Raw genomic sequence first — 12,146 nt, 5'->3', positions numbered from 1 at the left:
AGAGACAAGACATTCCCCCTCACCTTGAGCTGAGAGACGAGACATTCCTCCTCACCATGACCTGAGAGACGAGACATTCTCCCTCACCTTGAGCTGAGAGAGGAAGGCGCGGGCCCCCGCGGGAGAGAGGGCCCCGTGCTGCTGTAGGAGAGTGTTGAGGGCCCCGTGGACGCCCCTGGCCATGGCCTCCCCGCCACACACGTACACATGGCCCCCGCCCTCCACCAGGTGCTGCTGTAGCTCCCGGCCCTGGCTCAGCAACAGCTCCTGCACGTGCATCTGTGGGGGGGGGGGAGCACGTGTGTGTGTTAGTACGTGGGGGGGGGGGCGTGGTAAGGCCCACACACACATTAATTAACGGGAATTAAACCTCACGTCGCTGGAAGACAGAAGAATTAGAGGGGACATGATCACCACATTCAATATTCTCAAAGAAATTCATAGGGTAGATAAAGACAGGCTATTTAACACAAGGGGCACATGCACTAGGGGACACAGGTGGAAATGGAGGTCTCAAATGAGCCACAGACATTAGAAAGAACTTTTTCAGTGTCAGAGTAGTTAACGGATGGAATGCATTAGGCAGTGATGTGGTGGAGGCTGACTCCATACACAGTTTATAATGTAGATATGATAGAGCCCAGTAGCCTCAGGAACCTGTACACCAGTTGATTGACAGTTGAGAGGCGGGACCAAAGAGCCAGAGCTCAACCCCCACAAGCACAACTAGGTGAGTACATTACCTTAGGCAGCCCGGGTTGCCTGGAGAGTGCCAGACTGGAGCTGGTGATGGCACCGGACCTCAGCATGGCCTGCTTCTCCTCAGCATAGAGGTGGTCAGCATGGGTCCTACACCCGTAGTACACCAACACCCGCCCGGGCTCCCCTCCTCCTCCACCTGCAACAAACCATTACATCTAACATCTCCTCTTAACTCACTAGTCCTCTTAACCCACCTTAATAATGCACCGGTATTCCTAGCTACTATCATTACTATGTTCACAGTGTAAAGTGGCAGTGTTAAGTTATTCCAAGTTAAAGTAAGTTAGTGGGACTTACAGTGAGCGTGAGCTTGGGTCCTCATGTGGTGATAGTGCTGCCAGAACCCCCTGAAGGGCGCGATGCCACTCCCAGCACCCACCAGCACCACTGGCACCTTAGGGTCACTCGGCAAGTGGAAGTTGGCAACACTGCAAGACGGACCCTTCACTTATTACTATCATTATTTAATAATTATTGTTAATTAATAATGTTCACGATGGCGCGAAGTATTATGCATGAGTTTGGGGAAATATACAATAGGAGCTGCCTCGTATGGGCGAATAGAAGATGTCTCGACCCCAAGTGGACTCCTGATGAGCCTATATCTGTTCCATACCCATGACCAGTCCCCCTGCAGAGTTTGGTGGGGCTAGCCCCCAGCATCTGGTTTCCAACTTAGGACAGAGAACAAGATATATTAGGAAAAATAAACGAAAATATCCAACCGCTTTTGTGTTTACACACACACACACACACACACACACACACACACACACACACACACACACACACACACACACACACACACACACTCACACACACACACACACACACACACACACACACACACACACACACACACACACACACACACTCACACACACACACAGTGGTAGACGGTTGGAACAAGTTAGGTGAGAAGGTGGTGGAGGCCAAAACCGTCAGTAGTTTCAAAGCGTTATATGACAAAGAGTGCTGGGAAGACGGGACACCACGAGCGTAGCTCTCATCCTGTAACTACACTTAGGTAATTACACACACACACACACACACACACACACACACACACACAAACACACACACACACACACACACACACACACACACACACACACACACACACACACACACACACACACACACACACACACACACACACACACAAACACACACACACACACACACACACACACACACACACACACACACACACACACACACACACACAAACACTTTCTTCAGGAAGAAATAAAACAGTTGGACCTGATGGAGTTTCACCTTGGGTGCTGCGAGAATGTGCAACTGAGCTGAGCATTCCACTCCAATTAATATTCCAGACATCCTTGTGCACAGGAATCTTAGCAAATAAATAGAAAAAGACAAACATAGTTCCAATCTGTACAAATGGTAGTCGAGAGGAACCTCTAAATTATAGGCCCGTATCATTAACAAGCGTGGTAGTCAAAACACTAGCAACAAATAAAGCCAAATAGGTTGAACACCTAGAGAGTAATGACATAATAACGGACAGACAGTAAGGTTTTCGAACAGGAAGATCCTGTGTAACAACTCTTCTTAGTTTTTATGATAGAGCAACAGAGATACTACAGGAAAGAGATGGTTGGGTTGACTGTGTCTATCTGGACCTAAAAAAGGCTTTTGATAGTCCCACACAAGAAGCTGTTCTGGAAACTGGAACATGTTGGAGGAGTGACAGGGAGACTTCTGACATGGATGCAAAACTTTTTAACTGATAGACAGATGAGGGCGGTAATCAGAGACAATGTATCTGACTGGAGGAGAGTTACTAGCGGAGTATCACAGGGCTCAGTTCTTGCACCAGTAATGTTACTCGTCTACATAAACCCTCTACCAGAAGGAATACAGAATTATATGAACACGTTTGTGCTTGATGGTAATATACTGGGGAAGACTGGAGACGCAGACGACTGCAATGTCCTTATCATTGATCTAGATAAAATAAGTGCTTGGAGCGACACGTGGCAAATGGAATTCAATATGAATAAATGTCATGTTATGGAATGTGGAATCGGAGAAAATAGACCTCGCACAACTTACAAATTATGTGGAATGGAATTACAGAACTGTAATAAAAGAGACCTAGAGGTGGTTTTGGATAGTAAGCTGTCGCCAGAGGAACACGTAAAGAACATTGTGAGAGGAACATTGCTTTCCAACTTCAGACTTGCGTTTAATTATATGGATGGTAAAATACTAAAGAAACTGTTCATAACATTTTGTGAGACCAGAACTGGAATATGCAGCAGCTGTGTGGTGCCCAAATCTCAAGAAGCACATAAAAAAACTGGAAAAGGTGCAGCGGGACGCTACAAAATGGCTTCCGGAACTGAAAACCAAGAGTTACGAGGAGAGACTAGAGGCATTAACCATGCCAGAACTAGAAGATAGAAGAAAAAAAGTGATATGATCACCACTTACAAAATACTAACAGGAATCGACCAAATTAACAGAGGAATTCCTGAAACCAGCAACTTGACGAACAAGAGGACACAGATTCAAGCTAAGGAAACAAAGGTGCCGAAAAAAATATTAGAAAATTTTCTTTCACCAACAGAGTGGTAGAGGGTTGGAACAAGTTAAGTGAGAAGGTGGTGGAGGCCAAGACCGTCAGTAGTTTCACCGCGTTATATGACAAAGAGTGCTGGGAAGACGGGACACCACGAGCGTAGCTCTCCTCCTGTAACTACACCTAGACAATTACACACAAATATTCACCTGCGATGGAAGAGTTGAACACTGTCGCCTGTCGTGATGTTCTTGAGGAAGCCCGTGGCCACACCCTGGTGCACCGGGCCGCTGCCTCCTGCAAGATACAATGGTCTTAACACTAACCTCTGCACTACCTCATATCACCACCACTCTCTCTCTATCAGTCACTATATCACTATCACTATAAAAGCAGTGAGAGAGACGTATAGTGTGAGTTCTCTCACCCCGTGTTCGATACTGGACGCCTGAGAGAGTGATGTGGAGGAGCCGCGGGTGTAGGAGAGGAGAGCTGCTGATGGAGTAGTAGCGGGGCTGGAGGAGGGGCAGGGCGGCCACCACCACCCCCACCTCCACCTCCACGCTTGGGAACATCTCCAACACCTCCAGCAGGTGTGGGTACTCCCTCGCTCTCCACCCACGGTACTCTTCACCGTCCTGTGGAGAGGGAGAGAATATGAGGGAGGGAGCATGTAAGGGAGGGAGCATGTAAGGGAGGGAGCATGTAAGGGAGGGAGCATGTAAGGGAGGGAGCATGTAAGGGAGGGAGCATGTAAGGGAAGGAGCGTGCATTGGAGAGTGGTTTTAGATATGATTGTTTTCAAGTTCAAATACGTTTATTGAAACAATAGGCTACATCTCAAAAGGATAGAGTAACTTAGGCTATGTCTACCCTCCTAAGTGTGGCATCAGTTTAACTAAAGGCCACTTTTGTTTGTTTCTGGGAACTCTTATTTTCTAATTGTTTATGCCTGCAAAGAATAAACAAAGACCATTATTCTTTGCTTGTGACACCTTAGGGAAGGCTGCTGACCCACGAAACTGTCACAACTTAGAGATGAGTCAAACTGTGTCTTAGAGAAAAGCTAACTTTAAGAATACCCATTTTCTATATCTTGGAGGCACAGTCAACTAGAAAATAACATTTAGTGCCCATGAACAAGAAAATGTTACAGTGTCACGGGACACTGCTCGTGTCTTTGACCGAATATTGAAGCTTGGTTGTCTGGCAAAGTTGCAATTTCTAAGAAATTTCTAAGAATTTCTTCTATCCCTTAATGACAATCTTCAAAACGAGTCTCTGAGGGCAGTTCTTAATCAAGCCAGAGTCTGAAAACTGCTCAACTGCTGCCAACAGTGTGCTTCAGTGACCAGCTACACCTCGTACACGAAGCCAAATCGCATGCTGATAGTTCCTGTCTAAAGTGTACCTACAGGAGAGATGTCAACTGCTACAAGGGTCATAGACCATCACCCGCAGCCATATTAGTCAGGATAAGGTGATCACAGAGTCAGAGCCGAAACAGGTGATTAAGGTGAGTTACCTGGGCTAGGCGAGTGAGGGTGGAGGCGTGGTGGTTGTTGACGGCGTGGGCGGCCAGTAGCTGCAGAAGTGCGGGCGTGGGCGGCGTGTTGATGTCCAGGTAGTGGGAGAGTAGGAGGCGAGGGCTGGCCACAGGCAGCCGTGGGTGCTGCTCCCAGTACACACCTGTAGAGTCGCACTAATGTTTACACACCTGTAGAGTCACACTAATGTTTACACAGCTGTAGTCACACTAATGTTTACACACCTGCAGAGTCACACTAATATTTACACACCTGCAGAGTCACACTAATGTTTACACACCTGCAGAGTCACACTAATGTTGAGACAGTTGTGCTTGCGTCACCCTAAGGGTCCGTCCTACCAGTGCCATCCTTCCAAACCTGTCTTTATCATCGTTATCCTCGAAGCCTTTCTAATTTGTGTCGTTCTTGGGTTCTGTTTCTCTGTATCATCCAAGGTACCTATCCTACCTGCGTCACTGTGATCATATCCTACCTGCGTCACTGTGACCATATCCTACCTGCGTCACTGTGACCATATCCTACCTGCGTCACTGTGACCATATCCTACCTGCGTCACTGTGACCATATCCTACCTGCGTCACTGTGACCATATCCTACCTGCGTCACTGTGACCATATCCTACCTGCGTCACTGTGTGACCATATCCTACCTGCGTCACTGTGACCATATCCTACCGGCGTCACTGTGTGACCATATTCTACCTGCGTCACTGTGTGACCATATCCTACCTGCGTCACCCTGCGTCCATATCCTACCTGCGTCACTGTGACCATATCCTACCTGCGTCACTGTGTGACCATATTCTACCTGCGTCACTGTGACCATATCCTACCTGCGTCACCTTGGGATCCTGTGCCACGCTTGAGGAGGACCTGAACGGGCGTGTCGGCATGGTGACATCCTTGTAGTCTGGCGAGGATGGAGGTGACAAGATCCGGGTTATTGCGAGGCAGGAGCCCTACGTGGTCCCCAGGCAGGTACTGGAGTCCTTCACACACCTCCAGCCCCACCACCTGGCACCACCTGACACATGGACGTCTCAATTAGCAAGAGATACGATACTCACAGTCACTCGCAGACGTCATGATGTGGAGGTCAGGAACCACCACTCAACAGTATTCAATATCATGGCCAAATGTTCGCATGTTATCAAAAAACATTCATTACTTTGATGATCTAATTAGGTTTTCCTGAAAGAAACTCTTACAGTTTAATCATGTTTGATGTCCACTTCTGCTTCATTCCTCCAGGAATGAACTTTAGCATCTCTAGAACGTTTAGTCGTATTGACTTGAAACTTAAAATCAATGAATTTTTAGCAAAAATATATAATAAAATAAGAAAAGCAACCTTATAGTACAATTTGTTCCCTTCGTTTCCGTTCAATATCTTGAGAAAGCCTAATCGTATTGGCTTGACACTGTGACGATAATCTCCTTCAAGAGATTGAGCCTGCTCTTCCCTCCATAATTACGTCGTTGAAATTATATAATTCTACTATGGAAGAAATGTCCAACAACGACAACAACACCAGCAAGGTTTGCCAGAGCGCAAAACGTTGCAGCCAGAGACACCTGTTCAGACTCAAACCGCCAAACTACCTGTTGATCGCTACCGGCTCCGCTGATTGGTCGCCGGTCTGGCTGCACCTGCACTCGCCCCCCCATACTACTTGATGTCTGGGGTCGCCACGACCTCAGACCTCAGAATATTCAGTGCTTTCGTGGTTATCACTCCTCCCGGCTAGACGTTAGCGTGTACTGAGAGAGGTGGTAGCTTAAAGCCAATATTCCAGCACCTTCCCATTTATTTTGTGTTGCACTTCTTGTTATTTTATCTTAACGTAACTTTTCATTGTGTCATTTAATTATTCTTATTATTTTGATTGATTGATTTTATTATACAAATTTGTTTGTCCATTTTTTCATGTTTTGATTTATTTAACGTAATTAAAATTTCATTGTTAAAATTTACTTGTGTTTTGTGTGTCTTCTCCTTACCTTACCACAGACGAAGTTCCAGTTTTTTCTATTTTTTTTTATAACTATGTGACGAGGCCATACCCCTAGCCTTAAACAGCCGAACACCAACGCGTTACCGTCACAAGTTATATGGGGGCCTGTCCTAGGAGCTTCACTCAGGTACTGGTGCCAAGTGGTAATTTATGGTAAGCGTATTTAACTTTGTTAACGTAGTTTTACTATTTTTCATATTCAATTTCATTTTTTATAAGGTGCGGTGTATTGTGCATTACGAGAGTAACATATGGTGAAGGTGAGACAACTTTGGATTACGTGGTGACTGTAGGCCTCAGTCATACTCTTAATTGGTCATCTCTCCCTCCTTGTTATTACTCGTGTTTACCATCTTTGTCCCTTGAATATTTCTCATTCTGACAGATCATCATATTGGTACCCTGGTACTGTGGTCTGCCCCGGGTCAAGAGTACCCAATCTTCTACAGTCAGATTGCAGGAGGACAAAGAGGGCCATAGTTCCTCTAGCTCGAACTTTAGTTGCTGAATTGGGACCTCAGCAGCAGTTCTCGTCACCAGTTGACACCTCGCACCCCTACACGTCAGTCAGAGATGATGATACATACAACGGTAGGGAATTAGCTTGCTTTTCAGAGCACAAAAGTTCGCTAATTCTGTAAGTATCATATTAAATTCAGTAGGAAAAACTTGCTTTATGTCCTATAGAGACTTGGCAAGGTATGCCTACATCCTTGGACTACCAATTTTACTTTTGAGACAATTTACTGTTTCATTTGTTAGTAGGATTTTCTTGCCCTTATCCTCTTATATGAGTACCGGGTACAAGATTTCCTGCGCCCTTGATTTAATTTAATTATTTAACATCTTTTACTTAACTTTAATTGTTAAAGATCTCACAGGATAGGTACCAGTTGCCACGGTGTCCTGTTTCTGACATTCACTATTGAATATTCGTGTACCTTTATTTGCTAATTTCACCATGTTTCGTCTCCAAGCTTTCCGTACAAATCCAGCAGGTGAAATAGGGACTTTAAGTCGTGCCAAGAGGACTGAATTACAAACTCTTGCACATGAGTATCAACTAGAAGTTCCCTACCAAGCCAACAAAAATGACCTACACAACCTGTTGCTGGATTACTATTTAGAGCAAGGTAAGATAGACTCTGAAACTCATGAAACTTACTATATTGCAGGAAAAACTGATTTGGCAACGATGAAACTCCAATTGGAACTGGCCAAGATTGAACGTGAGCAGCAAAGGGAAGCCCGCGAACAACAAAGGGAAGCCCTCGAACAACAAGAACGAGCAGCTGCCATACGAAGGGAAGAACAAGAACGTGAGATTGCCTTACTCCAGGAGCGGGAACGCATAAGGCTTGAAACCAAACAACGCGAGTTGGAAATGCAACGTGAACATGACAAGCAACAAGCGACTCTGGCTCTTGAGTGTCGTCAACGCGAAATCGCCTTGGAAACTTCGCACTTCACTCAACGCCAACAAGCTACTGCCAATCTTCCCGTCAGTTTTAATATATCACATGCAAGTAAGTTAATGCCATCCTTTGTAGAAGCAGAAGTTGATGTGTTCTTTACCACCTTTGAAACCCTTGCTAATCAACTCAGTTGGCCTGTCGACCAATGGGCCACACTTCTCAGAGTCCATCTTACAGGTAGAGCTGCAGTCACACTCAGTACTTTGGCGTCTGAGAATGACTACTACACTCTGAAACAAGCAGTGTTGGACGCCTACCTACTTTCCACCGAAAGTTATAGAAGGAAATTCCGTGACCACCTGAAGGCAAGTACCACTACCTTCCTTGAGTTTGCTAACACGAAACGGAGGTATTTCATGAAATGGCTGGAAGCAGCACATGTCTCTACTTTTACAGAACTCGTCAACCTGATGCTTGTTGAAGAATTCTTGAGACGTGTGCCGCCTCCTGTCCGCCTCTACTTAGCAGATAAAGAAGAAACCGACTACCTGAAGTGTGCTAAGTCGGCTGACACTTACAGCCTCATCCACCGGCTGACACCCGAACCATCCTCCAGTAAGAAGTCGTGGTACAGTTACGAGAAGGTGAGCCCCGATCAAGCTGGTTCACAACTGTACTGCAAGTATTGTAGACTCTATGGACATACCATAGACAAGTGTGGTAAGTCTCAATACAAGGGAACCACTGACCAACAAAGACCCAAACCAACTCCTCCTAAGTCCGGTAAGCCTGTGATGAATGTTGGTGTTGATGTTAATGATCATTCTCTTTTCAGTAACCACCTGTATACTGGAACTGTCTCTGCCAACGGTTCAAATCCGGAGGGACGTTTCAAATTGAAGATCTTGAGGGACACAGCGGCTCTACAATCGATCATCTTGAAGTCGGCTATGCCCAACATCGTCTACACCGGAGAAACTGTCTTCATCACTGACCTCACTGCTACCACTCCATACCCTCTCGCCAGAGTCCACCTGGATTGTCCCTACGTGAACGGGGAAGTCCAAGTCGCCGTCAGGGAAAAGCCTTTTCCCATGCCTGGAGTGCAACTTCTCCTAGGCAACGACTTGGCAGAAGACCTGCAACCGACCAACCTGATCGTCATGGACAAACCCCAGGTGTGTAACTCTGTGCCAATAAACCCTATTCTAGAGTATGTTCCAGCAGAGGTTCAAGAGAGTGATGAAGTTTCTCCTCCGGTTCTCGTGACCACCCGTGCACAAGCCGCACGTCCACAGCCAGCTGACTCTACTGCTACCGCTGTCCCTCAAGACCCTCAGAAACTACCCCCGCATCTGACCAAGTTGGAGTTCCGTAAGTTGCAGAGGGAAGATCTTACTTTAACACCATTGTTTTTCCAGGCTGAGACTCAACCCGACAGTATTCCTGGGTTCTTCCTAGAGAACGACTTGCTCTACCGCAGATATAGACCCAGTAAACTGAAGGAGGAGGACGATTGGGCCAACATCGAACAACTTGTGATTCCCACCAGCCTGCGGCCCACTATTCTACACCTGGCCCACGGAGCATTCTCCCACTACGGCTTCAACAAGACTTACCATGGGATTCGTCAAGACTACTACTGGCCAGGTATGGTAAATAACGTCAAACAGTACGTAAAACAGTGTCATACATGTCAGATGGCAGGCAAACCGAACGTCTCCATTCCCAGAGCACCACTGATTCCCATACAGGTGCCTGCGGAACCTTTCCACAGACTCATAATAGACTGTGTTGGTCCTTTACCTCGGACCAGTTCAGGTAACGCCTACATCCTAACCATCCTGTGTCCTACCACCAGATTTCCCATAGCAGTTCCAGTGAAGAACATCACGGCTGCTACGGTTATAAAACATCTATTGAAGATCTTCACTCAATACGGATTTCCCAGGGAGATTCAAAGTGACTGTGGCACCAACTTCACCAGTGATCTCTTCAAAAGGACACTGGAGGAGTTCAACATCAAACAGGTATTGTCCAGCCCCTATCATCCTGCTTCACAGGGTTCTCTTGAACGTAGTCATCAGACCATCAAAGCACTCTTGAAAAAGTTTTGTAGTGAAACCTCGAAGGATTGGGATAAGCAGATTGACCTTATAATGTGTATTTTCAGAAGTCTCCCCAATGAGTCCCTAGGAGTATCTCATGAGATGCTCTACGGCCGTAAGTGCCGTACTCCCCTTAAGGCTTTCAAAGACTCTCTCAGAGATGCCACCTTCAGTGAGCATCAGAATGTGCCCCAGTTTCTTCAAAACCTTCAACACATTCTAGAGAGAGTCCACCGCTTTGCCCATGATAATCTATTGAAAGCCCAGGTGAGAATGAAGACTCATTACGACCAGACCAGCAAAGTAAGAAAATTCAAGCCGGGAGACTTCGTCCTTGCCTATTTCCCTATCCCAGGTTCACCTTTACAAAACAGGTTTTCAGGACCCTACTGCGTCAAAGAGTGCAGGAATAATAACAACTACGTGATAGAGACTCCAGATAGGCGGCGGAAGACCCAGCTGTGCCACGTCAACCTCCTGAAGCAATATAATGGTACTCCTCCCACTGTCTTGACTAATTGTTCCACCTTCACAGAACCCTACATCCACAGTGAGACCTTCCCAGCTTCTCCTCCCGAAAGCACTGACAAGGAGTCAGCGCTTTCTAATTTCAAAATCCTTAATGATCTTCCCAAATGCTTTCAGGATAATAATCGTGCTCCTTTGCCCTCTTCTAATTCCACTCTCACCTCGTCAGATAAGCCCTTCATCCTCCATGTCGACGCCAATGGTACCGACGTTGGTGGTGTCGTGATGCAGCAACGAGGCGAGAAGAATACACCTGTCAGCGACTACTGCTACAAGGAACTACGGAACAATTGGCAAGGAGCTACTCTTCCTCATCCTGAAGCTTCAGCACTTCACTCCACACCTGAAAAGTGCTCGGTCCACCATCAACACGGACCACACCACCCTACACCTCCTGCAGCACGCCCACTTCTCATCTCAACGTCTTCTACTATGGGCTTGCTAACTGCAGAAATTCAACCTGGAGACACGCTATACCAAGAGTCTGACAACATCTTAGCCCATGATCTCTCCAGAGTTTATAAAGTAGAAGCGACTCCATCCATTACTCCACCACATAACGACGTACTTCTTCCAGAACCGCAGGCTTCGGGGGAGAGTTGTGACGATAATCTCCTTCAAGAGATTGAGCCTGCTCTTCCCTCCATAATTACGTCGTTGAAATTATATAATTCTACTATGGAAGAAATGTCCAACAACGACAACAACACCAGCAAGGTTTGCCAGAGTGCAAAACGTTGCAGCCAGAGACACCTGTTCAGACTCAAACCGCCAAACTACCTGTTGATCGCTACCGGCTCCGCTGATTGGTCGCCGGTCTGGCTGCACCTGCACTCGCCCCCCCATACTACTTGATGTCTGGGGTCGCCACGACCTCAGACCTCAGAATATTCAGTGCTTTCGTGGTTATCACTCCTCCCGGCTAGACGTTAGCGTGTACTGAGAGAGGTGGTAGCTTAAAGCCAATATTCCAGCACCTTCCCATTTATTTTGTGTTGCACTTCTTGTTATTTTATCTTAACGTAACTTTTCATTGTGTCATTTAATTATTCTTATTATTTTGATTGATTGATTTTATTATACAAATTTGTTTGTCCATTTTTTCATGTTTTGATTTATTTAACGTAATTAAAATTTCATTGTTAAAATTTACTTGTGTTTTGTGTGTCTTCTCCTTACCTTACCACAGACGAAGTTCCAGTTTTTCTATTTTTTTTATAA

At 46.1% G+C, this 12,146-nt stretch overlaps 1 protein-coding gene across 2 annotated transcripts in view; it reads right to left on the bottom strand.

Moving 5' to 3' along the window:
• Positions 1-12,146, bottom strand: part of LOC123754516 (nitric oxide synthase, salivary gland) — a 32,693-nt gene that overhangs the window by 3,543 nt on the left and 17,004 nt on the right. For both annotated transcript variants that reach the window (XM_045736985.2, XM_045736984.2), the window contains 7 exons: positions 5,693-5,883; positions 4,836-4,999; positions 3,738-3,948; positions 3,520-3,607; positions 1,060-1,190; positions 744-898; positions 88-279 (listed from right to left, as the gene is read on the bottom strand). In XM_045736985.2, coding sequence (XP_045592941.1) covers positions 88-279; positions 744-898; positions 1,060-1,190; positions 3,520-3,607; positions 3,738-3,948; positions 4,836-4,999; positions 5,693-5,883 — 1,132 coding nt within the window. The remainder of the gene's footprint in view (positions 1-87; positions 280-743; positions 899-1,059; positions 1,191-3,519; positions 3,608-3,737; positions 3,949-4,835; positions 5,000-5,692; positions 5,884-12,146) is intronic.

The sequence above is a fragment of the Procambarus clarkii genome, chromosome 18 (genome assembly GCF_040958095.1).
Source record: "Procambarus clarkii isolate CNS0578487 chromosome 18, FALCON_Pclarkii_2.0, whole genome shotgun sequence".
NCBI classification, from domain to species: domain Eukaryota; kingdom Metazoa; phylum Arthropoda; class Malacostraca; order Decapoda; family Cambaridae; genus Procambarus; species Procambarus clarkii.
Note: the sequence above shows the minus strand (reverse complement) of the source record. Positions and strands in the feature narration are given on the sequence as shown.